General features: G+C 47.2%; 1 protein-coding gene across 6 annotated transcripts in view; it reads right to left on the bottom strand.

The window, feature by feature from the left end:
* Positions 1 to 27346, bottom strand: part of Mcc (MCC regulator of WNT signaling pathway) — a 389841-nt gene that overhangs the window by 17059 nt on the left and 345436 nt on the right. For all 6 annotated transcript variants that reach the window (XM_040741852.1, XM_040741851.1, XM_005069154.4 and 3 more), the window contains 4 exons: positions 19615 to 19718; positions 16308 to 16491; positions 7014 to 7248; positions 3532 to 3738 (listed from right to left, as the gene is read on the bottom strand). In XM_040741852.1, coding sequence (XP_040597786.1) covers positions 3532 to 3738; positions 7014 to 7248; positions 16308 to 16491; positions 19615 to 19718 — 730 coding nt within the window. The remainder of the gene's footprint in view (positions 1 to 3531; positions 3739 to 7013; positions 7249 to 16307; positions 16492 to 19614; positions 19719 to 27346) is intronic.

The raw sequence follows: 27346 nt of genomic DNA, 5'->3' as shown, positions 1-27346 counted from the left end.
TTTTGTGTTCCATGGAATCATAACACTTGGGTGAGGAAGAGAAAACAAGTTCCCCTCTTTCCATGCAGCAGCAGCAGCAGCACACAGGGACTTCACGTCATGTTTTACAGATGAGGGGTGGAAGACTGGAACTCTTGAAGTGACAGGCAAGCATTAGCCGTGTCTAAACAAGAAAATGATTGTCTTCACAGAGATGCTGATTAGCAGGCATACCGCAAAAAGAGGTGGTTGGGGCTATGGTCTAGGGGCCATAGATGCTGATGATGTTGTGTCCCAGGCCTGAGAATAAAAGGCTTGTGATCTGTGCCATGACCCCACACCGAAGTCCAGATGGTAGGAGATACACCTGCCCCCTTAACATATTCTAAAAGACCCTCTTCCAGGTGGTGCCTGAGCAGGGGTCCGGCCAACATGTCACCTCTCCTGTGCCATTTTCCTGGGCTGCACCTCTCCTAATAACTGCCCTCAGAGACACAAGACTGACTGTGAATTCTAGAAGCACGTTCATTTTTCATGCATCTGTGGTTGAAGCTAGCATTTCATAAGGTTCTTAAGAGTCTAGGCTCCCCACCTCACCCACAGTGCCTCAATATATGAAAGCATCTGTTACAGACAGACAGACAACAGCAGCAGAAACCCTGGTGCAATGCGGTTAGGAACTAGGAACCAGCTGTATAAGCTGGAGAGAAGCATCTAAAATAGGCAGGATCACCTACTCCACGGAACGGGAGTAGACGCTGTGGGCTCATCTGTGACCCGCCACCTGGATACACACAGCCCTTGGACTAGCAATGGTTTGTCTGTTTTGTAGAAAAAAAGTTCAGAGAAGAATATTTGGCCACATGCAAATGATAGGAAACTCAAATAGCAGTGCCTGTTTAAAAAAAAATCAGAAGATAGGGCCCCCAGTCCCATGCAAGTTGCATGAGGTTTTTGCATTTCTTGTATGTAGGAAACACTGGGTTCCCTTTGCGCAGCTGTAGCTAGTTTGATGGACAAACTCCAGAATTTTCATTGTGCCCTGCTCACCAAAAGCTTGGCTCCTTTCTTTATACTGGTGGCCTCGTTTCCAGCAAATAACAACCAATGACTAGCTTAGAATCTAGGCTCTAGATGGAAGACTTTACTGAAATAGCAAACAGAGCCAATATCCAAGAGTCAAAATAATCAGCTTACTCCATTGAATTCCACAGACTGGGAGCAGTGGGTACCTCTGTAACTTAGCTTCCTACAGAGATGTTTTAGAAGCCAGCTGGCCTCTCCTGGCAGAGAAAGGTTTGTGTTGAAGTCACTCCTGGGAGCACAGTGCCTCTCAGTCAAAACAAACACCAAGAACTGGGAGGAAATGTTCATTCATGGCCCTTTGGCAAGAACCTGCTAAGTCTGTTCTGCCATACCCTAAGGACATACATAGACAGACACTGGCGCTCTGTTGAAGCCAGTGTTCCAAATTGACCAACAAGCTTAAATGGCCATGCAAAGCTTCTGAAGGTGAATGGAACAGAAAACGCCATCTTCCTAAACCCTGGGTATGATTACATGAAGTACAGCCACATAGCCCCTGCCGATGTGCTACTGCACTTGGCATAGCTGCTGCCAGATGCTGAGCCATGCCAACCCCACCCAAGCCCTCCCAAGCCCTTCCCTCATTCCCTACTGTCCTTGGGATAATACTGCAAGCTGAGCCTTCCAGCCAACACACTGATTCCCTTTCCTCTCCGTCTCCAAGCCTCGCCTTGCTGACTTCTACTCATCCACTTCAAAAAGACTACTCCCTCTCCCTACTGGGTCATTTCTGCAGGGGATCTCTTCTCAAGCTCCTCATCTGTAGGCTCTGACCCTGGCCTCACAGGGCACTGGCAGTTGAAACTTGAATTTGGGACACCCTGTAATGGTACTGTGACCGCGTTTGTCCATCAGCCCCAGCAGACATTCCTGGATGACAGCAGTTCACCTTGGTCCTGACGTGCAAGAGAGTGAATGGGCAGGATGCATCAGGCCTTAGCGAAATGCCACACTGCAAGTGTCATGGGCTCATCTGCAGAGGGAGGAGGGGAAGCTGACACTGCCAAGCGTTGGTGCCGTGTGCTTCAGATCTCTTGGTGATTTAGGAAGCATCCATTCACATCATACAGTACCAGTGCTCGCTCTTGCTTTCCTTCCTCCCTCCCAAGTACACAGATTTGCTGGAGATGCCCTGCAGTACCTCCAGCTGCACTGTGAGGAACCCTGCAGTGCCTCCAGCTACACTGTGAAGAACCCTGCAGTGCCTCCGGCTGCACTGTGAGGAACCCTGCGGTGCCTCCGGCTGCACTATGAGGAACCCTGCAGTGCCTCCGGCTGAACTGTGAGGAACCCTGCAGTACCTCCGGCTACACTGTGAGGAACCCTGCGGTGCCTCCGGCTGCACTGTGAGGAACCCTGCAGTACCTCCGGCTACACTGTGAGGAACCCTGTGGTGCCCCCGGCTGCACTGTGAGGAACCCTGCGGTACCTCCGGCTGCACTGTGAGGAGCCCTGCGGTGCCTCCGGCTGCACTGTGAGGAACCCTGCGGTGCCTCCGGCTGCACTGTGAGGAACCCTGCAGTGCCTCCGGCTACACTGTGAAGAACCCTGCAGTGCCCCTGGCTGCACTGTGAGGAACCCTGCAGTGCCTCCGGCTACACTGTGAGGAACCCTGCAGTGCCTCCGGCTACACTGTGAGGAACCCTGCAGTGCCCCCGGCTGCACTGTGAGGAACGGTTTACACGATCAGTCAGTCAGCCCTGGAGCTGAGCACAATGGTGTCAGGAGACGCTTGGTATTAGGAATATTAAATATGATGCGCTGGACGTGCAGTTCCCTGAGTCAGGGAGGGGTAGAATTCATTAGGGTCTGAAGCATTTTGTTTTCTTTCTTTCCAGTGCAGATGTGGAAGGGAAATACAAATGACAGAATGAGCTTGGATTCTAGCTAAGGCCCCTGGGGCATGGGAGGGGGACTGACGAGGAGTTTGTGAATGTTATTACTATAAGACTGGTCTCTCTTCATTATATATTTTGTAATCCAAGGCTTTCCCTCCATCTATCCTTCCTGCTTATTAAGGCACCGAGAGCAGGGTTGGTGGCAAAGGCAGGAAGTGGCCTGTTAGCCAGCTGTGGTTTAAGCCCTATGCTGCTGTTTTTAGTAGCAAGATCTCTCATTTCTGTGGTACCTTATTTTCCTCATAAAAATGCAGACCAGCATTCCTTGCTCAGAGTTGTAAGGGAGATAAGCACAGATAGCAATACAGAAGTGCGAGCATCTCAGCTCAGGGATGGCTGTCGTGGGGAAGAGCTAGAAGCTGGGTGACAACACTGCACAGGCCGATCCTCTCATAAGACTGATATGAGAACATGCCCGAACTTCCATATAATGGGGTCTGGCTTCTTTACAAATATCTCAGAATCTCTTGTGCCTGTGTAAACAAGGAAACTGAGGTAACAGCGGGAGAGATGGCCCAAGGCCAAGGCAGAAAGTAACACCTGCACCGAGGCACCATCGGGGCCGCACCTTGCCAGGCTTCTCCTTGCCACTGCTGCTGGTGGAGCTCAGGGACCGCATCCTCTGCTCCTTCTGCTCCTCCACCTCGGACTTGAGGTGCTCGATGTGCACCAGGTAGGCCTGCTCCTGCGCTTCCCGGGTGCTCAGCTTCAGCTCCAGGGCCTTCTTCTCTTTCTCCAGCAGGTAGAGCTGTGCCTTCAGCTCAGCCATCTCCTCCTGCGGAACAAGGCACACAACAAAGCCAATGAGAAGCTCCCACTGTGTGCCCGAAGGGTTGCCATGGCGAACTGGTGCGGAGGAAGACCTGGCCACGGGTACACAGTCCAGATATTACCGCCACGCTGGGGACAGACTGACTGTCAGACTGACTGTCTATCTGAAGGGTTGATAGGCAGATAAGCCAAGTGCTTTGTCATCCTGTGGTCTAGAATGTCTACATGGGTAGAAATGGCAGAGGCAGACTTCTAAGACGCTACAGGACCTCACAGGGGCACACCTGCCTCGGTGAGAACCAGTTCTCAGGCATGCAAAGGCTAAGGTGCATCCGCCTAGGGTGTTAAAGGAAACAGCCATGCAAAGAGGTTGGACTAGGCTCCGTCAAATTCCCATTTCCCTCCAATGTCACCACATTTCATGTCACTATTGTCACTCTGCAACTGAGATAGGAAGGTCAAGGAATGCTAATTATAACAACATCTGCTTCAGAGGGGCCAAAGGAAATTAGCAGGAGCTGTCCTCTACTGGAAGTGACCCATCAGATAAGGTCCTTTTGTTTTCTCACGGCTGGGCATTGAACCTAAGGGCCATGTGCACGTTGGGCCAAACAGAGACAGATGACTTCTGAAAAGCTCATTAAAAGGCTTAACTGATGCTTTTCCGTGAAGTAAGACATGAACCCAAAATAGGACAGTGCAGGCCTGGACCAGGAGGCAGAAAACAGTGGCAGCCATAAGTCATCCTTGAGCACACAGCACTGTTTGCAGAGTGCACAGAAAGCAAGTCATTTAGTTTTCTCAAAGTAAGGGAGAGTTGGAGGATACCCACCAAGGCTTGTCCTCCTTGGGGGCAGACACACTAATCACGTGCTCAGCCAAACCCGCATTGCTGTGACGATCAGACGCAGTCAGAATGGAAGGCATTTTCTTATGGGAAGCCTTGTCACCTTTACTATCAGGAGGAGGCTCCTGAAGGCTTCGGCAGCTGTGTACCCTGAGCTCGTAAGAGGGTCCCTCTTAGAACGCACACAAGCTTGCACAAAGGAAGGGGAAATGCACAAGCCCCAGAGACCCAGGTGTAAGTCTGCAGTTGAGACTCACAAGGCAGCTCAAGGCTGCAGACTGCTCTGAATTCCCTGATATCTGTGAGTGGCCTTGACCCCTGTGAGGCAGACGGCCATGTTGATAGCACCTATGTGAGCAAAGACTGCAAGTTCTCCCTGAATAAAAGACTAGAAAACCGTGTAACAAGGGAGCTCATCATGTCTCAGCATATGAGAAGAGAAATAAGCTCTTTGGAAAAATCAAAATTCAAGCTCATGTGTGGATGGCACAAGAATCCCCATACCAAAAACTTATTAAAAATGAATATCTGACCTCAACAATCCACAGGTCACAAAGGATCAGGACAGCCAGAGCCCTACACTGAGAGACCCCATAGAGAGCAGGAAACATGTTCTCCAAGGAAAACAAGATGGAAAAGCCACTCTGAGGGACGCAGGGTTAGCATCTGCTTTTTTTGTGTGTTTGTTTTTTCAAGACAGGGTTTCTCTGTGTGGCAGCCATGGTGGTCCTGGAACTTGCTCTGTAGACCAGGCTGGCCTCGCATTTACAGAGCTCCTCCTGTCTCTCCCTCCTCAGTGCTGGGATTACAGGTGTGTGGCACAGCTGCCACCACTGCTGGCTTGGTTAGCGTAAGCAGTGGAATTGACTCAGCATTTATGGGAGCAGAAGGAAAAGAATGGGGAAAACCAGAAAGCAAGTATTTCCAACAACTCACGGGGTAAAGGAATAGGATCCCAACCAAAGACAAGGTGCTCAGAAAGAAGAGTGGATGATAAAAGGAACCAAGCAGATCATCACAGGAGGAGTGGCATTTACTCGAGAGCATTTATATGCTGGGCCAAAATGGTGAATTCCAACGCTGGCTAGGGAATGTGTGGGTCAGCACACACTGGGGAACACACTACAAAACAGGAGACAGGGCTGGTTGTCAGTATTCCAGAAGCACTCAGCACTAAGCCAGAATAAGGACAATCGCTGCTCTGGGTCCTGGGGTCCATGTTAACGGGTTCTCCCCAGCTTTTCACCACCTCTACACCTTCAGAAAATATCCAAGATGAATGCAGCTTATTTCACATGGCAAAGGCAATATTAGAGCATTAACACACACACACACACACACACACACACACACACACACACACACACACACACACCCCTCTCCTTGGCCAGATTAACAGTAAGCTGTCACACCACATATTGGCTGAACTATAAAAAGGAAATGCTAAGTCTTTGAGTAAAAGAAAACATGAAGTTTGGATCACAAAATAGAAGAACAACCTAATGGCTTACACCACATGGCACAAGAGTCCGTGAAAGAAGCTCCTGGCTGGGGCAAAGTCACCATGATTATATACTCAGGGCCAAGCTCACGGGCCGTCCTGAGAACTCAGCCAGAGGAATGTGAGCACTGTGAGCTGAGTGGCTGGATGGAGAAGAGCCAAGTATGGAGACAAGGGCTAGTACCAAGGAGGGATGCCTGGATTCCCACATCTCCACCTGCTGCCCTACCTCTTCCCAGATTCAAACACCAGCATCACAGAGAGGTGATGACCAGGGCCTGGCAGCCCAGTCCAGAGCTGAGGACCTGCCCCAGCTGCTCCAATCAACCTCCCCCTTGCTGGGGTTTGGTTGAGATACAGGGATGGCCGTGTAACTAATTGCCAGTGAAGGGCAATGGCTTCCCTTTGTCTAGAAATGCTGGCAGGTAGCTCAGCCCATGGGTGAAGAGCCCAAGATCTTGGCAGGATGCTGGCCAGAACTGTTCTGCCATCTCTCATTGGAGGGCACCAGTTCTAAACAGACAGGGCTCCTAATGTCTAGAGTGACAGGAAACCAGAACTTTTTGACAATTGCTAAGCTGGCTTTGCCATGGCCTCCTCCTGTCAGCTTCCACCAGCATTGGTGACTCAATGAGGACTTCTAACACTATTGAGCTGTGGGATAACCATGGACAGACAGAGGCTGCAGGTCTAGCTTAACCCTCGACAGGCAGGTATTGAACTGGGGTACTCCATAGCATCCTCTAGAGTCCAACTGTATTTCCAATAAAGTCCAGCCCATAGGACTTCTGCACAAATGAAAGCCACCCTTCTCCTAAGAGACTGGCTATCGTCTGCACAACGCTAATTACTAACTGAACTCTGTTGTCATGCTCTCGGGGCCCTGTGAGGAGGTAGGCGCCCCTAGGTGGGCCCCGCAAAGGAAGCACACCTTCATGGCCATCAGCTCCTGCATCAGCACAGCATTCTCCAGGTCCAGCCTCTGGCTGTCGCCCCTTGGCTTGACGTCATAGCTGAGCGGATCGATGTGGATGCTCTCCAGCTCCAGCATGGTCAGCTTGACGGCAGCTCTGTCGTTCTTGAGCTGCTGGATGTAATCCTTCAGCCTCTGCTCATCTTCTTTAGTGAACTCTGTGTCGCAGCTGCTGGCTGTAGAGCTGGTGGTGCTGAGGGACAAAGAGAAACCCCACATTTCAAGTCATCACCACTAGACCTTGTCTCCTCTCCCCAACATAATTTAGGTGGCAGTTCATAAAAAAAGAAACACACACACACACACACAGAGGAAGGATGGATGGATGGATGGACGGACAGATGGACGGAACCAAAAGTATCATTTTAAATCATGATGTAGACCCTAAAAATGAATTCTGAGATGCTAATTCCTCAGAAGTAAAGGCATGTATACAAAGCTGTTTCCTGGAATACATCAAAAGAGCAAATAATGTGAGCCTTACGATAATTGTGATATGATAATCAGCTGAACATGGACCTGTGGTGGCGCAGACAGCCTCTGAGAAACCAAATCACCATGAAAGGGAAACAGAGACAGTTGTGGCAAGCTGTCCCTACGGATGCAGAATAAGGCCCGCGGGTTTCTCTGCTTTCACGACTTCCTATCTACAGATCTCTCTTATTACAACTGGTTTGGGATGCAGCTCTCAACAAAACAGACAAAATTGGCACCATCATTTGCTATTATAAATTAGAAGCTCAAGTGAAGAAACATTGAGGGCCCTGTTGAGTCCTGTGACTGTATAGTGCAAAGAACTTTATACAGAACCATTTCAGTCCACAGCTCTGTCCCCTTCCCAAATTTTTCAGAGCTGGATGTTTTCCAGGATCTGGGAGTGGTCAACACTATGTGCTTCTGCACCTGACACTGCAATAAGGAAAATTGGCACAAGATCTCAGCATATCCCAGGGCAGTTCTCAGCATGAGACACATTACTAAAAGGACAGAGAAGGCTGGAGAGTTGGCTCAGGAGTTAGGAGCACTGGTTGCTCTTGTAAAGATCCTGAATTCGATTCTGTAAGTTTAGTTGCGGGGAATCAGAACTAACGTATATGGGCAGCAAGCATGCACACAGTGCAATACACACATGCAGGCATAGTGTTCAAGCATGCACATATGTACATGCATGCAGGCATAGTGCTTAAGCATGCACATAGTGCCCATACATGCATGCAGGCATAGTGCTCATACACTTAAATAAGTCTTAAATAAGTCTAAAAAGACAAAGCCAATGCAGTAGTTTAGGCTTATGGTCTCAGCTATTCGGGACACAGAGGTAAGGAAGAGCCCTAGAATCTAGAGGCTTAAAGCCATTTTACACAAGATAGGAAGACTGTCTAAAAAAAAAGAGTATAAGAGAGAAAACAAGGCTTCCAGGATGAATAAGGTATGGGCTGGAGCTACGCTGCTCATCCTACTGTACACAGAGACAGAGGCCACCCTGGGAGTTGGGTGGTCTTAAGTCCAAGAGCAACTTCTAGGACGGGAGGTTCCTGGAGGGAGGGTGTGTCTTTACTTGCTTTGTCCCTTGGAGCAAGATGGAGTCACTGGGAGGTGAACAGGATGAGCTTGGCCATCAGACTGAACATCTCTCAGGCAAAGGGAAGGATTTTTCTATGTCATCTAGTTTGCCTACAGTACTCAGGGACTTGCAAGACAACTGTGTAGCTGATGTTGTGTGTGGGGGGGTCTATTTTATATGTTAGACACTTACACTGGCAGAAGAGAGTAGTCACCGTGTGTGGATAGGCCTCATTCAGTCCACTGAAGGCCTAGAGAGGAACAAATTCTGCCTCCAGACAGCTCCAGACAAAGGATTCAACAAAAGTTCTTCCTTCGGGGCTCAAGCATGACCTGAATATCCTGACACCCCAGCCTCTATATTCAAATCCCTGAGAATCATTTTCTGCATGTGTGTATGTCTGGACATACATACTGCTGTATTTAAATGCACACATGTAGCCACATGTGTAGGTGGTCACATCTACGAGCATCTCCTGCTGGCTCCCTTCCTTTGCAGAGATCTCGTGCTGAAGTGCCACACTTACTTGTGACCCAAACGCTGTAGATTTCATGGTTCCTGACTGGGTCATAACATGAATGCTTCGTAAAGTTGTGACAACAACAAAACAAAGCGAAATATGTGACACTTAAATCAATATACCATAAGCACTTGATAAACACAGCTAGTATTTATTTAAGAAATATCAGGGTGCTTACCATAGGGTACCTTCCTAGGTCCTGGAAAAATCCTTACCTTTATGGAACTCATATTCTAACAGCAGAGATAAGCAAGTGGCATTATATAGCATAGGTGACATGACATGCATCATGGGAAATACGGGGATAGGTTTATTATGTGAAATAGCAAAGGGGAAGGCCTGCATGATAATGTTGTAACCCACTAGACCTAATGGAGGCAAGATCAGGAACCCTGTGGATCTGGAGGGAGGATGCTCAGGACTGACCACGTGGAAAACACAAAATGCCCAACAGCAAGCTTGGCCAGTACAGAGTCAACCAGCTGACAGCAGCAGGAGAGCTGGCCAGCGGGTCTGCAGGAGGCCACCAGGTGTCACAACACCAAGAGTTTATAAAGATAGCATCTTCTCTGGGATTAGAATGGATGTTATTTTAGGTGCTTGTGAGAGCAGCTCCTGGACAGAAGTACATGTCCAGATCTCTCTGGTCTGTCTCTATGCTGAGGAAAGGCATCAGGAGGCAAGGGAAACGGCAGTGAGGTCCCTGGAGGGGGTCACTCCAACAACTTATGGGGAGATGGCAGAAGCTTAGTGTAAGTGTGAGCAGAACAAGCAGGGGAAAGATAAAAACAAGTGGTCATCATGTGTGTAATGTTTTAGAGAGAATAAGGAGGAGGAAACACCACCTCCCAGCCAGAAGCCTCCTGATGTCTTTCCTCAGCATAGAGACAGACCAGAGAGATCTGGACACATAAGTCTGGCCAGGAGCTGCTCTCACAAGCATGTAAAATAACATCCATTCTAATCCCAGAGAAGATGCTACCCCCATGGCCCCTAGCACACAACCAGGCAGACCTGCAGTATAGGGTATGTTAGAGTAAGTCCTTCAGAACCAGCTCGACTCGCCACTCACCGTCTGCAAACAGTTCAGTGGCAGGCATGCCACACATTCTGACCCCTTCAGGGAGGGCTTACCTCTTCACACTCAACAGTGACAAAGGGACAGAAGACTAATAGTGTTTCCCAGGCGAATGAGTAACAAAACTCAGGGCAGCTTAGGTGGCAGCCTTGTTCACCAGGCACTGCACAGGGTAGGGTGTGGAGATGGATCCCAGCAGCCCTGGGTTTATACAATGAGGCAAGAACAACAACAGGGCTTCTCTCTGCCAGCCAGCCGGGAGGGGCCTCAGTCTCAGCAATGAAAGATCTCCCCACGACACCACCTTAACTCAGGCACAAGTCATTCCTTTCATTAAAAATTATTTACCAAACCAGAAACAGAATCACCAACATTCATGTGCCAGCCGCCCACATGACAATTGGGCGTGTTATCGTTACACTGCTAGTTTTGGAACTATGACACCGATAACAAAAGCAACCTTGTTAACTTTCACTTCAAATAGAAATTACAAAATTCAAAGAGTTCAAAGCTCTACAGAGATGGTATGGACGAACTACTATCCTGTGGGTAGAAATTGCCCCACCATTCCTTAGACAGCCTCTGAGGCCATGGCTTCATTCTCACCCAGGCGTTTTTTAGGGTGGCACTCCCTTTCCCCGACACCCACAGTGGGTAAGAGATGACAGCAATCTGTCCCTAGGACAGACTACATGCAGTGCCTGCCACCAGGCAGCAACAAATGGAAACTCGACAGATCACTGACTGGCTGCCCTCACATTTTCCTAGGGGTGGGGCTGCAGTGCACTGAACTGCTCAGGAGGGTGCTCAGGATCTCTGGCAGGCCTCTGGAGCCTGGCACACCTGGCACAACCTCTTTCAGCATGCCCCAGCCTCACAGCCCAGAGGGAATGCCTAATTTATCTGGCTGCAGTTAGCAGGAACACTGGTGGGCTCTGACCTCCCAGAGTGGGGGAAGGACCAGCTGGTGGTGCCCACTCCAGGTGCATTGTGGGTGAGGAACAAGGACAAAGGACACTTTCCTGGCAGCTGAGTAAAAATACCCACCACAGCCTCAGTGTCCCCTAGAGGTCAGACACCTGCCACCATGCAGAAAAGCTGCAATGGAGGAGAAGATAAGAAGTTGGTTCTCCATGGCCTCAGAGAGTACCTAAACCCATCTGGAAGAACATTAGTGGGCAGGGAGTATTGGGTTTCTTCATCTGCTGGGGCCTGGAGTTGATCACCGGCCAAAAAGGATGGTTTTGCTTTCTATTGCTTCGCAATACATGAAGAAAGAAGTGCAGAGTATCCCAGTCCACAGATTTTACCCTACTGGGAACTAGGAGCTCTCACCGCTCTACCTCAGACAAAGCGGAATTCCAAGGCAAGTTCTGCAGTCCATGCCCTGCCGGCCTAGCTCCCTCTCTCCCTTCTAGGATACCAGCAGGGAGCAGATGAGGCTAAGGTAATTACAATTCTGCTTCATGCCCTTAATGTTCCACAGCGCAATTGGATTATGATGATGGTCAAAGGAGAAGCCACTGGCCCTTCCTCTGGCCTCCTGGGGGCTGCTGTTGCTGCTGAGAGAGGGCTAAGTCATCCATTACCTCTTCCAGCCTGGAATGCAGGATGAGCTCAGCTGTCAAGGGGAATAAATCACTTTCTACAGGCAGCCTGACCCCTCCCTATCCAGAGCCTGGAGGGGCTCTGAGAGCACGATGGGGGAAAAAGAAACTGCAGAGAGTCCGGGCAAACTCAGCTATACATGTCCATGCTCTTCCCTGGCTTCCTGAGGGCTAGACAAGAACCATGGAGTTCTTTGGGTGAGCCTCTGCTCTGAAGGAGCTCTTTCCAAGATAGCTTAGTCTGCAACAGCTAATTGCCAGAATGTTCTCCTGCAAACTCACTGCTCAAGCTGCCAGCCACAGTCCAGAAGAAGGGCATGACAGGCTCAAAAGCAAAAACAAATCCCTACCCTCTCCTACCCACAAACCCTTGCCCCCTAAATAGCCACAAACCCCTGCCCTCTGCCTACCCACAAACCCCTGCCCTCTCCTAACCACAAACTTTTGTACCCTGACTAGCCACAAACCCTTGCCCATTTCCTACCCACAAACCCTTGCCCTCGATCTACCCACAAACCCCTGCCCTCGATCTACCCACAAACCCCTGCCCCCTGCCTACCCACAAACCCCTGCCCTCGGCTTATCCTCTCTGTTGTCTGACAACTGTTCAAACTAGCTCTAGATGTCAAATGCCATTTCTTCTGTCCCTCTGTACCAGGTGCCATCTCTGACTTCCAGATGACCCATCCTGGTCACTAAAAAAACCAGACGGTCCCAGGTGGGTTTTCCTTACGACACAAACAAACCAGATAGCCTTGGATAAAAATGCAGGCAGCCTGCTAATTAATGTTCTGTCATCTAGGGAGGGCTGCTGCAACAGGAGGAAAATGGCAGCCAGCACAGAGTCACAAAGGCAGGACACTGAGCCTGACCGTATCACCTGCCACTCGGAAGTATGATAGCCCTCTGCCTTAAGCTGGCATCTATCCCATGCACACAGCGCCCACTAGCCTTTCAGTCAGGACCCCTCTTAAGCTGTGTATGTGTTTCCATCCTTTGCAACCTCAAGCCTTAGGTTGTAAAGCCCCAGTGATGTTATGGAATTCTACCCCAAAGCATCACCCTGTGCCCTGGTGGGGATTCTAGCACGGAGAACTTATATTGTGTAGTGTGCATTTTGTAAGGCTACAACTTAAATGATTTTCAAAATGGGTATACGGATTTGACTGGTTCTTAAAGTTATGTCTTAAGAAGAAGGGGAAAAGTACAGGAAGCATTTCCTGTTGCTACTGTAGTCACATGGCTGGAGAAGGACTGTGACTAGGATGGGATCAGCATGTCTCAGCTGGGTGATTCGCTCACTAACACTGGCAAGCATCGATCCCCTGCACTTTGAACACTCTGTCCTGATACGGGGGAGGGGGGAAGGGGGGAGTCTCTTTTTCTGAAAGATGGCACTACCACAGCCAGTCCCATGTGACTCATCCCTTGAGGCTTGCTGCTGGGGTGCCAGAGGCCTGGCCTAGCTGGATGGTGGCCCCAGGGCATCCCCTTTGAGTCAGGCAGTGTTCCACTGGTCTATTCCATTCTTCCCCAGGAGAGAAACTTTATCTAACTGGGCCCAGTACGGAGGGTGCAGGCCAGGCCCTTCGGGTGCACTGCAATTTGGGCATCATGGCCCAGACAGCATGGCTAGCCAGCCAGAATCCTAGATACCCAAGGCAGAAGGAGGGTTGACAGAAAAGCTGCATCACCTTTCAAAGATCGCACACCCCCTGTTGCCCATTTATACAGGAACAAAAGGGCCTCCGTTCCAATTTCCAGGAGGGTACACTTGCTATGGCTGTTCCGTGCTTTTGTGGGCTTGGATCGGTGAGATCACGTTCAGAGAATGAGCAGAAAACACAGTGCTTGACACAATGGGTAGGCCGCTTGCTAACACACAGCTCTACTCACTGATAATCCAGTGCATTTGCCTCCGTGCTGACCCGTTGATAAAGCTGTGGAGGCAATCAGCATTGTCTGGCTGCTCCACCCATTAAGACAACCCCCTGCTTCCCGATGAATCTATAGCTGTAATTTTAAAATGTGAAATGTTTTCCTTTTTCTTTCATGCTGGGGTCCCACCAAGGGCATCAGCTGAGAGGTTACTGTCATGCAGATCCTTTTTGCTGGGTGACTAACCCTCTGCTGCTCCTTCCTAAAGCCATTAACCCGCTTGTCCTCTGGAGCTGTCAGATGCCTCCAGGGACATGACCTGATCATTCCTTCCCTGACACCTTGGGTAGTGCTAACTTACCAGGTGGCCACAGTGGGAGGGAGGGGGCCACACGAAGCCCTGCCTCAGAAAGATCCTTTTTCCTAGGACAGTATTTGAGCCAGAATTCCAAGGCTTATCCATAAAATTACTGAGACTATTATAACCTGATGGTTAGAAGCTTTATTCTGAGACTATGTTTGGCATAAAATAATCCAAATATGCCTGTTCTATGGCTATCAAGAGTCACAAGAATGCCCCCATGTGATCTTCTGTACGGGTTCAGAACGGCTGTGACAGGGGTAAAAGGGAAAGTGACATTTTAGTGGAATTAGAGTTTAAAACCCCATGTTTGATGGATGATCCCTTGAGACTCACATGTGTTCAAGAACGCCCTCTTTGCCCCTTCCCATGTATGTGTGGGTATGTGCATGCTTGCGTGTATGTGGGTGTCTTCCTTGCCCTTACCCAATCTCCTGAGCACTGGAAGGCTAGGCTGGCCACCGTGCCTGCTCGGCATCTCTGTGGGTGCTGAGACCTGAGCTCTGACCTGAACCCGGGTCCTCATGCTTGTGTAGCAAGAACTCTACCCACTGAGCCGTTCCTGACCCTAAATGGCCAGTCTTGAGTGAGCTCACTTTTGAAAGCACACTCTGACTGCATTTCTCTCAACCTACAGAAATATAAACTCAACAATTGAATTTCTCAAGAAAATATTCTAACAATCCAGCTCACCTATACTTTAAAAAAATCTCCTGTAACAGACATTCAGCATCAGTTCTCCACTAATAGAAGGCTAGAGAATTTCTATTCCAGAGTTGTCTCTGGCTCAGACCGAAACAACTGAATTACATGCAGGAAGGGGAGATGTGTATAGACAATTAAGCAAGACGTTTCCTATTAACCCAACTCTTAACATTCATTAATTCAACAGAAGACTCTCACTGACAAGGGGAACACTGGATATCTACTTAAACATAAAAATTGCAGATTATAAATACCTGCAAACATCATGGAAAAGGGCACAGGCTTCTGTATTTAAGCAGAAGAATATGACTTTAAAGGAAAAATTATAATGTATGTTCTGCCAAATGAGACAATTGCTGCTTAAGCTTAGAAGAAATAAGCCCCTTGTGTTAGTAAGCAACTGGCCAAGTGTGGGATTATGACTGTACTCTCTCCTGGGACATGGGGTCCAGTCTGTGGATATGAACACATCTAGGCAAGTGCTTGGTTCCTCCGGTGAGAGAGTGGAGTATCGAATTGCTTTTAGGCACCAAAAAGACATCAGTACTTGTGCTTTGGCGTTGGGTATCCCAGTGGCCCTTACGTAGCTCCCATCATGTGTATGCAAACAGACTGGCTTATTAGATCCCACTATTGGCATGGGATCTAATGCTGGAGATGGGAGGCATGCCATGCGTGGTGCTGGAGTTCCTGATTGCCTCTTAGCAGGAATGTGCTCTTACACAAGTCACTCACATCTCTGAGCCAAGGTGTTCTCACCTGTGAAAACGAGATATGTCACCCTTGGCTTTCCGTATCTGACAACTGCATCCCAGTCTGAGACGAGGCGTGCAAGGGGAGGGAGAGCGCTACAGCAGTAAGCAAGCTTCGGTGACAAGGAATGATTAAAAAAAAAAAGCTACGAGGGGCTTCACTCTGGGGCCCTGCCCCCTTCCAGGAAGATCAGCCGCACCAGAGACAATGCCTGGAGTCTCCACTGCTTTCTTCTTCATGGCTTCTAACACTCCCCCACCCCCAGTTATAGACAGGAACTCTGACCTCAGGCTCAAGTGCCTGCTCAGGAGGTGCTGTAAATGTACCCTCCCTCGATGAAAGAGATGAGAGGACAGCCTCTTGCCACAGAAGAGCTTCTGAATGAAGGACAGGGGCACAGGGAAGGAGAGGGGAATCAGGAAGCAGCTCAAGGTAGGCTGGGTCTGTAGCGGTGAGTCTTAGCCACTGCAGGTAATTCCCAGAAACAGGGAATAGTAGAGACACAGGATAGAACGGCACAGGGAGAAGAGCATCAGACAGAGAGCAGCTTCATTTTCCACGTCTGTCATTCACAATCCACCCGTGCATATTCCCCGTTCTACGTTCTACAGCCGTGGCTCTTGGGGCTGCCCTTCACACAGGCATAACAAGGCCACCTTCTAGCCTTCCTCAAAGCTCTGCCTCATGTAGCAACTCTGCCTTATCCAAGCCACATTGTCCCCTAGAGTGGGCCAGTGAGAAGCCCGCACAGGCAGAGGAGTCCTAGAGCAGAGCACCGAGTGGTACCTGGTATGGCTGTTGGAGGACAGGCTCTCCCAGGGCTGAACACTGCAGCCGGCCACAGCGAAGGCTCCCCCGCAGCTGCCGTCCAGCTTCATAAGCAGGGCTTTGGCGGCATTCTCAGCAGTCTTCCGGCAGTCGTGAGCCCGCTTGAGCATCTGAGTGATATTCTCATCCCCTGACTGGTCTCCTACAGCACAGAGAAGTCAATGGGTTAATAGCTGCAGGTATGAGTCAGGAAAGCCCAGGCTACGCTTCTGTAATTGATTTTCAGTCACTGAGGGCACGATGAGTAGGAGGACCGAGGAAGCCCTGCCCTCTGGGCTAGTCGGATGATGCTACAGTGTACAGTGGTGGGCCCATGTTGCTGTCCACTTGCCCCACCCAAGGAATTTCCAACAGGGAGTAAACTAATAGAGACCAGGAACTTTGGATGACAATGATGTCTGGTACATCTGTTATTTATAATGGAGAAGGCTGTGCATATGCATGGGATGTCTATGTTTCCTTCTCAACTTTGCTGTGAAAACTACTTGTGGTGGTTTGAATAAGAATGGTACCCATAGGTGAGTGTATTTAAACGTTTGTTCACCAGAAGTGGCATTGTTTGAAAGGATTAAAAGGGTTAGGTTTGGCCTTGTTGGCCCAAGCCAGGCCAAGTCTTCTCTCCCCTTGAACCCCTATTTCTCTTGGATCAGGATGTATATTTCAGCCCAGTGCCATCTTCCCTCTGTGATGATAATGGACTAAACATCTAAAACTATAAGCAAGCCCCAAAGTAAATGCCTGGACCATGGTATCTCTTCATAGCAATAGTATAATGACTAAAGAATAAAGGCTTCAAAACAATACAAAAACTGTGCCAGCCAACAAACCACTGGTTTGCCATCCATACTACACAGATCTGTGTTTTTCTCATGAAACTTTGGATAGTGAACATTAAAACATAAACGTGGTTGGGTGAAGTGGCAGAGGTTGGGTTACACTGTGCTTCTTCACCCTTCCGGCCCACTGCTGAGCCCCGAAGACACTCCTTTGGTTTCCCAAGGTACAGTTTGAAAACCACTGAGCTAACCCTTCTCAAATGAACATAATGAGTGCCTGTGAAGTCAGCACTAAGCAAAGACAACCACAGAAACTGACACTGTGAGTAATGTCACAAACTAGCTCTTGCTTATACAGCACGATGGGCTTACACATCAGCTGCCATGTCAGCAGGTATGAAACCGAGGCAATGCTTAGCACTGTGGAGAACAGGGAGAACACTCTAGGTACGGTGTGGTTCCCATACCGAAAATCCACCCCTCAAAGTGATTTTCAGCCATCTTTCCCCTGGGAATTGTACATGCACCTCACAGTTCACCACTCTCTGTACTCTGTTCTAAAGTAGGCATGGCATCATTATAGGTGGGGATATCTTGCTTATACAAATTACACTTGTCTGAAGATCAGAGGACAGAGCTCACCAGTTGCTAACCATAGAGGTCTGGAGCTCTGTACAGACAGACAGGAAGTGAGATGGCTGGGCCAAGAGAGGATATAAGCTGGAAGAAACAGGAACTTGCTCTTTTCCGCTGGAAGCTAATGAGGTAAAGGTAGCTTTGGCTTGCTCCTCCTTCTCTCTGATCTCTCAGCATTTTCTTCTATGTCTGACTCTGGGTTTTTATGACTTAGACCAATTTAGAACTCCATTTGCAATTGTACAGATGCATACAAGAATTACCTGGGATGAGGGAGACATGAACATTTGATGATTATTGCAAATGGTTTAAATGCTGATCTGTTTAAGCCATTTCAACTCCTATGAAGTAATTGCCCTGTGCAGGCACCGGCCTAATAAAGATGCTTTTTTTGCCCATGAAACAGGTTAAGACATCTTGTGATACAAACTAGAACATGATTGATTTTTTTCCTCCTTTAATTGATGGTTTTCTTAATACATATAAAAAAACTTGACAGCAGGCCAAGATCATTTTAGGATCTGTTTCATATGAGGAATAAAGTTTTATGGTTCAGTTAAAAGACCCTGAAAAATGAGGTTTCTAATGGAAATGTTGGCAGAGTTTCTGTTTCTGGGCTGGGCCAGGCAGTGGGGATGGGACCCAAGGGTGGGGTGGAGGAAGAAAGGGTGGCCTCCTATAGCAAGGATGAACGCTCCTTGTCGGAGTATAAGAAAGGAAAGTAATGCTCCACTTCTTCCCATCTTCAGGTTTGATGCTGATCCCCGAGGGCATCAAACGCAATGGAGGAAAACCCCAATTGTCCTTACAAAGGTGGCAACAGAGAGGAGGCAGGGATGGGGGCTTTACTCAGAAGGGCCTGGGGGGGAACCTGTGGTAGTGTGTCCTGGAGAGACAAGGTTTATTGGAAGCACACAGCTACTAACGAGCTATCCAACTATTACCCTCTCCCTTCCCATGCTTACAGCTCAGAGCAACTTCCTGACAGCCTGGCGATCAGACATAGAAACACCTGGCTTGCCCATACTGCCCACCTTTGAAGGTTTGGAAAGCACCAGGTCATTTGAGTTGTAACTTTAAAAAAGCAGTGTAAGAGAGAAGGATGCCATGCATCAGAATTCAAGTGGAAATTGTTTTTTTAATTAGGGAAAGGGATCATAAAACAGAGAAAGGGGAGGGGGGAGACTGACTTCCAGGGACAAGAACAGTAAGAGAGAGGAAAGAGGCAGAGAGACAGAGAGAGACAGACAGAGGTAGAGAAAGAGGAGGAGAATGAGAGGTAGGCAGGGTTCTTTTAAATGGGAACATAGTGAATATGCATAGGTGGTGCTGTTAGTGGCTGCAGCTGAGGGCGTGTCCTGTCAGAACCCCAAGGACAGGCCAGTACAGATGCCTGAATACTAACCATCTGAGTTTTATTGACTTGTCACTATTTCTCCCAAATGCATAGGTGAGCTTGTGTCCAGGGCAAACTAAGGGTATAGCAAGCTCCCTTCCTCTCCAACACTGTACTGTGTGGTCCCCTCACACCAATGCAGGCCCTGCAGCACTGTCACCGGCTGAGTTTTAGCAACACGGTGAGGAAGCCGACATGCTCTTTCTGCTCACTGCTCCTACTGTCAGCCCGAGAGAATCCATTTCCTAAGAGTGCTTGTTTGTTTTAGCTTGTCTGTGATCCTGTTTCTACTCCAGTTCTTGCTGCATTCAATGTAAACAATTTACCCTCTCAGTCACAAGTGAAAATGGAAAACACACTTGACAAGCAGATTTCATGTTTCTGGGAGATGACTCGATGCCAGCAGCAGTGGAGACGAGACGGGAAGGAGCACAGGGGGAACTCAGAGGACACTTACCAGGGGAGGAACCCACGCCAGCTGCCCGGAACTGCCCCAGGATGAGGCTCTGCTCGCTCTCAGCCAGTGCCAGCAGGAGTTCATAGGCTTCTATGCACTGCTCACTGCAACGGAAGCACAGCGTGGCATCAGCTCTGGCAGGGAACGGTGACCACCTTCATCACCGGGGCCACTGCGGCTGGGTGCCTGCCTCAGCCTCCCCACCCACAAGGTGATGAGCATTTCACACAGATGCTCAGTCTATGGGACCTCAGGCAGTGGACCAGGATGTATCCCTAGTGCACGAATTGACTTTGGGAGCACATTCCCCATGGAGGGATACTCTCTTAGCCTAGATACATGGGGGAAGGGTCTAGGCCCTGCCCCAAATGACTTGATAGACTTGATGACCCCTCATGGAAGGCCTTACCCTCCCTGGGGAGTGGAGGGGGGATGGGATCAGGGGTCTGAGGTAGGCATGGGAAGATGGAAGGATGGGAGGGAGAGGGAACTGGGATTGATATGTAAAATAGATTATGCATAACTTAAATAAAATTTATATAAAACAAAAAAGTGCTCCCTGGGCAAACTAGTGGCTTGCTATTACTCTGATCCCTTAAAAAACATACACACACAAAAAAACCCCTAATTTCGAGAAAAACGCATAAGAAGCAATAAAAAGGGAGGGGAAAACTGGCTGTCCTTTTGATGACTAGTCAAAAGAGACAGGTGACACGCCCAAGGCACTCAGCCTCCACAGCCCGTCTCCTAAATCTGTATCCCAGTATGTATGCTCTCCCTCTGTCCCGTTTACTCTCCCTTGACTCTAGCAGGGCTGATCTCTGAAACTTATGGAAATGATGGTAAGCTGCACCCAGCATTAAGCTCTTAAAACACCACGACTTCCATCTTGATCATTCTCACACTTTTCTCTCTGGGGTCATCTCTGGAAGACAGCCAGGGCCCTATATTAAGCCTCCCTATGGAAAGACACACATGGAGAGGATCTAAGTCTTCTAGCCTACAGTTGGGGGGCGGTCTGAGGCCTCTACAGACTGAGTCTGCTTGAAAGGAGGCCCTAGCACCCTAGCCAAACTTTCAGAAATCATAGCCCTGCTTGACCCATGACCTTCAGAACTACCTAGAAGATCAAAGGCTTGGCAAAGCTAGCCAAGTCACTCACAGATGCCTGACCCGCATACCTGTCATGCTACCCTTGATATTTATTAAAACTCCCCTTAATGAGACAATGATTGTCACCTCTATGCACTGTACAGTAGACAACAGTTGTATGTGGCTATCAAGTTCCTGGGGACCATCGCAGTGGCCATATTTCACATGTGTGGTCATTACATGCTTGCTAGTTACCACAGACATAGAATGTTTCCGTCACCACAGAAAGTGCAAATGCAGACTCCTACAGAAGCTTCATGAAATGCTGTTAGGTTGTAGAGTCTGAGCTTGCTTGTTCAAGAGAAGGAAAAAGTCTTTCTTATCCATGCTCATCGTCCACTGAACAGACAAGCTGGGCCCAAGAACAGCCTCTTTGCTAGGCATGCCGGGGCACACTTCTATCTCCCAAGGCAGGAGGATGGTGAGTCTGAGGTCAGCATGGATATATAGCGAGATACTGTCACACACACACACACACACACACACACACACACACACACACACCCTTTCCAGTGCTTCTGTGATTTAAACAGACCCATGTCCAGACATGAGGCAGAACACACAGGCCTGACACCCATGTGATCAGGACAAGAGGCTAGCCACAGCAAGGTTTCCTTTGTAAGCAGTTGACTGATGAGTTCCTCCAAGCTCAACAAGAGAAATGTCGCTTTAAACACCATTCAGCTGGGGCGCCATCTGTGTTCGGTTGTTTTCATGTTCACCACCCTTTCCCAGGAGGTAGAGAAGCAGGTCAGACCACCAGCTGGCAGTGCCCGAAGCTTCCTGCAAGGGCAGTCAGGCAGAAGGTGCCAGGCTGGTTCATCCTTCAGGGTGTGCTCATGTGCAGCCTTCTAAGGCCAAAGGTGGAGGGTAGCCCCTACTAAAGGCTGTTCAAGGAGCACTTGTGTTTTACTTGGGGACCTGAAAACCAGTACGAACTATCCTGTTCTGGTCTCATTATGGTTGCTGATTTTGATATAGAGGCGACAACAGTTTCTTAAGACTATACTGGCATTGTCTTATATAAATAACATTGGTAAAAAATGCCAAGAGTAAGATACAATCTTCCACTCTGACTTTGGCAATCGGCTTGGGAGGTAACATGAACAAACCTCAGAAGACAGCAACAAATGTTTCACAGCTTTAAAAGGGATAGACTTAAACGTGCTAAGTTGAGCCAGGGAAACTGTTCAGTGAGTAAAGGCACTTGCCACCAAGCCTGGCAACCTTTGGTCTGGGGACTCAAGGAGTGGAAGTGACTTCTGCAAACCGTCCTCTGACCTCCACGTGTGCGCCATGGTGCAACACCCATGACCCAAATAAATAAGTGTAGTTTTCAAAACAAACACGTATCAAAACTGGTGAGAAAGAAAAAAGGATTACTACTCGTAAATCACCCAAATAAATAAGTGTAGTTTTCAAAACAAACACGTATCAAAACTGGTGAGAAAGAAAAAAGGATTACTACTCGTAAATCACCCAAATAAATAAGTGTAGTTTTCAAAACAAACACGTATCAAAACTGGTGAGAAAGAAAAAAGGATTACTACTCGTAAATGAATTAACTTCAGTCTTTTACACTGGCTTTTGTTCTCCCTTTCTTTTTATTTTTTCTTGAGACAGGGTCTTGTTATGTTGCTTTGGCTGTCCTAGAATTTGCTATGTGGAACAGGCTTGGCCCTGTCTCCAAGTGCTGCGATGTGCCATGATGCCTTTAAGAAACTGGCTTATTGAGCTGTCCCTCCGGCAGCATCAGATAAACAGGCCGGCTTCCCGGCCTGTGTTCCAGAGCCTGCAGATCGCCTGGGAACTGCACAGAGCACCCAATCCCGGCGGGAGCCAAGCACCCCAGACTCCAGATCTTCTCTTCCACCAACGAGACCAGGAAACGAGAGGAGGCTGGGAGTACAGGGAAGTAGCTGTCCCTCCGGCAGTATCAGGTAAACAGGCCAGCTTCCCGGCCTGTGTTCCAGAGCCTACAGATCGCCTGGGAACTGCACAGAGCTCCTAATCCCTGCGGGAGCCAAGCACCCCAGACTCCAGATCTTCTCTCCCACCAACGAGACCAGGAAACTAGAGGAGCCAGGGAGACCAGGGGAGTAGCTGTTCCGGATCAGGTACAACAGGACCCAGCATAGGGTCCAGGGGACCAGGTAGGAGGCTAAGCGCCCCAGATTCCTGTTCTTCTTCTCCACCCACGGACCACCATTTGGACAAGGTATAGAAGAACCAACAGATTATTGGACTTGCTAGCACCCACCAAAAGGGAACTCTGGTCCCCAGACCAGTAAGGGGCTCTTTCTGCACCCACTAGAAGAAGAGATGGGAAAGAGACAATACAAAAACACAGTCAGCAACAGAAAAACAAATATGACACCACCAGATTCTAGAGACTCCACACCAGCAAGACCCCAACATTCCAATGGGAACGAAGCAGAAGAGAACGACCTTAAAAGCACTTTCATGAAAATGATAGAGGCCCTAAAAGAGGATATTGGAAAATCCCTCAAAGAAATGGAAGAAAAAACAAACCAAAAAATGCAAGAAATGGAAGAAAAAACAAACCAAAAAAGGCACGAAATGGAAGAAGAAATGAAGCAAAAAATGCAAGAAATGGAAAAAAAAAACAAAGCAAAAAATGCAGGAATTAGAAGAAGAAACATACCAAAAAAGGCAGGAAATGGAAGAAGAAACAAAGCAAAAAATGCAAGAAATGGTAGAAAAAAACAAAGCAAAAAATGAAAAAAATGGAAGAAGAAACAAACCAAAAAAGGCAGGAAATGGAAGAAGAAACAAAGCACAAAATCCAAGAAATGGAACATAAAGCAAACCAAAAAATGCAAGAAATGGAAGAAAGAACAAACCAAAAAGTTCATAAAAGGCAACAAACAGACGAACAGATAAACAGAAAATTGCAAGAAGCAATGCAAATGCTGCAAGGGTTGAAAACTGAAATAGAGACATTGAAAAAAACACAATCTGAAGAAAGGCAGAAAATAGAAAAGCTGGACAAACAGTCAGGCACTACCAATATAAGCATTACCAACAGAATAGAAGAGATGGAAGAGAGAATCTCAAGTGTTGAAGATACACTAGGAGAAATGGATTTATCAACCAAAGAAAACCTTAAATCCAACAAATCCTTAACACAAAACATCCAGGAATTATGGGACACCATGAAAAGACCAAACCTAAGAATAATAGGTATAGAAGAAGAAGAAATCCACCTCAAAGGGGCAGAAGGCATATTCAACAAAATCATAGAAGAAAACTTTCCCAACCTTAAGAAAGACATGCCAATGAAGGTACAAGAAGCCTACAGAACACCAAATAGAGTGGACCACAAAAAAAAAATTCCCTCGCCACATAATAATCAAGACCCCAAACATACAGAATAAAGAAAGAATATTAAGAGCAGCTAAGGAAAAAGGTCAAGTAACATATAAAGGCAGAACTATCAGAATTACATCTGATTTCTCCATGGAAACTCTGAAAGCCAGAAGGTCCTGGATAGATATTCTACCTACACTAAGAGACCATGGGTGCCAGCCCAGACTACTATACCCGGCAAAGCTCTCAATCACTATAGACGGAGAAAACAAGATATTCCATGACAAAACTAGATTCAAGCAATATGTGTCCACTAACCCAGCCCTACAGAAAATTTTGGAAGGAAAACTCCAACCCAAGGAAGCTAACTACAACCAGAAAAACATAAGCATTAGAGAATCCCACTCTACCAACAGCCAAAAGAACAAAGGGGTGAAATTCCACCCATAATTCCACCCATCGCAAATCGAAGAAGGATGAGCAATCAATGGTCATTAATATCCCTCAATATTAACGGCCTTAACTCACCCATAAAAAGACACAGACTAGCAGAATGGATTCGAAGACAGAACCCTTCCTTCTGCTGCATACAAGAAACACACCTCACCCTCAAAGACAGACATTACCTGAGAGTTAAAGGTTGGGAAAAATTTTTCAATCAAATGGACCCAAGAAACAAGCAGGGGTAGCAATCCTAATATCTAACAAACTAGACTTTAAAATAAAATCAATCAAAAGAGATAAAGGAGGTCATTACATACTCATCACAGGTGAAACCCACCAAGATGAAGTGTCTATCCTGAACATCTATGCCCCCAATACAAAGGCATCCACATTCGTTAAAGAAACATTATTGGAACTTAAATCTCATCTAAAGCCCCACACAGTTATAGTGGGAGATTTCAACACACCACTCTCACCACTAGACAAGAATACCAGACAGAAACTCAACAAAGAAGCAAAGGGTCTAATAGAAGTAATGACCCAACTGGGATTAACAGATATCTATAGAACATTTCATCCACATAAAAAAGAATATACCTTCTTCTCACCACCACATGGAACCTTCTCAAAAATCGACCACATACTTGGCAACATATCAAACCTCAGCAGCTACAAAAAAATTGGAATAACTCCATGCATCTTATCAGACCACCATGCCTTAAAATTAGAATTCAACAACAATACAAACTGCAGAAAACCTACAAACTCATGGAAATTGAATAATGCTCAACTGCACCATCCCTGGGTCAAAGAGGAAATAAAAAAAGAAATTAAAGACTTCCTCGAATTCAATGAGAATGAAGACACAACATACCCAAACCTATGGGACACTTTGAAAGCAGTGCTACGGGGGAAGTTCATAGCACTAAGTCCTCACATGAAGAAACAGGAAAACAGTTATACCAGAGAATTAACATCACAGCTAAAAGCTCTAGAACACAAAGAAGCAAACTCCCCCAGGAGGAGTAGACGCCAGGAAATAATCAAATTGAGGGATGAAATCAACAAAGTAGAAACCAGGAAAACTATACAAAGAATCAATGCAACGAAGAGTTGGTTCTTTGAGAAAATCAACAAGATAGACAAACCTTTGTCCAAACTTACCAAACAGCAGAGAGTGAACATGCAAATTAACAAAATCAGAAATGAAAAGGGGGACATAACAACAGACTCTGAGGAAATCCAGAGAATCATTAGGTCATACTTTGAAAACCTGTACTCCACAAAATTCGAAAATTTAAAGGAAATGGATGACTTGCTGGACAGCTATCATTTGCCAAAACTAAATCAAGAACAGATAAGCAATTTAAATAGACCTAAACCCCTATGGAAATAGAAGCTGTCATCAAAAGTCTCCCAACCAAAAAAAGTCCAGGTCCAGATGGCCTCAGTGCAGAATTCTACCACAAATTCAAAGAACAGCTTATACCAATTCTTCTCAAAGTGTTCCACACAATAGAAGCAGAAGGGTCTTTGCCAAACTCTTTCTATGAGGCTTCAATAACCTTGATCCCTAAGCCACACAAAGATACAACTAAGAAAGAGAACTTCAGACCAATATCCCTCATGAACATTGATGCAAAAATACTCAATAAAATACTGGCAAATTGGATCCAAGAACACATCAAAACAATCATTCACCACGATCAAGTAGGTTTCATCCCAGGGATGCAGGGATGGTTCAACATACGAAAATCCATCAACGTAATCCACCATATAAACAAGCTGAAAAACAAAAATCACATGATCATCTCACTAGATGCTGAAAAAGCCTTTGACAAAATCCAACACCCCTTCATGATAAAGGTCTTGGAGAGATCTGGGATAACAGGGACATACTTAAACATAATAAAAGCCATATACAGTAAACCAACAGCCAACATCAAACTAAATGGACAGAAACTCAGCGCAATTCCTCTAAAATCAGGAACAAAACAAGGCTGTCCACTCTCTCCATACCTTTTCAACATGGTACTTGAAGTTCTAGCTATTGCCATACGACAACAAAGGGGGATCAAGGGGATACAAATTGGGAAGGAAGAGGTCAAACTTTCATTGTTTGCAGACGATATGATAGTTTACATCAATGACCCAAAGAACTCTACCAGGGAACTCTTACAGCTGATTAACACCTTCAGCAAAGTGGCAGGCTACAAGATCAACTCAAGAAAGTCAGTAGCCCTATTATATACAGATGATAAAAGGGCTGAAAGAGAAATCAGAGAAACATCACCCTTTACAGTTGCCACAAACAACATAAAATACCTTGGGGTAACGCTAACCAAACAAGTGAAAGACCTGTATCGTAAGAACTTTGAATCTCTAAAGAAAGAAATTAAAGAAGCCCTCAGAAAATGGAAAGATCTCCCATGCTCTTGGATAGGTAGGATCAATGTAGTAAAAATGGCAATCCTGCCAAAAGCAATCTACAGATTCAATGCTATCCCCATTAAAATCCCAGCACAATTCTTCACAGACCTTGAAAGAACAATAATCAATTTTGTATGGAAAAACAAAAGACCCAGGATAGCCAAAACAACCCTGTACAACAAGGCAACGTCCGGAGGCATCACCATCCCTGACCTCAAGCTCTATTATAGAGCTATAGTCCTGAAAACAGCTTGGTATTGGCACAAAAATAGACAGGTAGACCAATGGAATCGAATTGAAAATCCGGGTATTAACCCACACACGTACGAACATCTGATCTTTGACAAAGAAGCTAAAAATATACAATGGAATAAAG

Source organism: Mesocricetus auratus, unplaced genomic scaffold (assembly GCF_017639785.1).
Source record: "Mesocricetus auratus isolate SY011 unplaced genomic scaffold, BCM_Maur_2.0 Super-Scaffold_6730, whole genome shotgun sequence".
In the NCBI taxonomy this organism is placed as follows: Eukaryota; Metazoa; Chordata; class Mammalia; order Rodentia; family Cricetidae; genus Mesocricetus; species Mesocricetus auratus.
The sequence above is the reverse complement of the archived record's forward strand: the minus strand, read 5'-3'. Positions and strand labels throughout refer to the sequence as shown.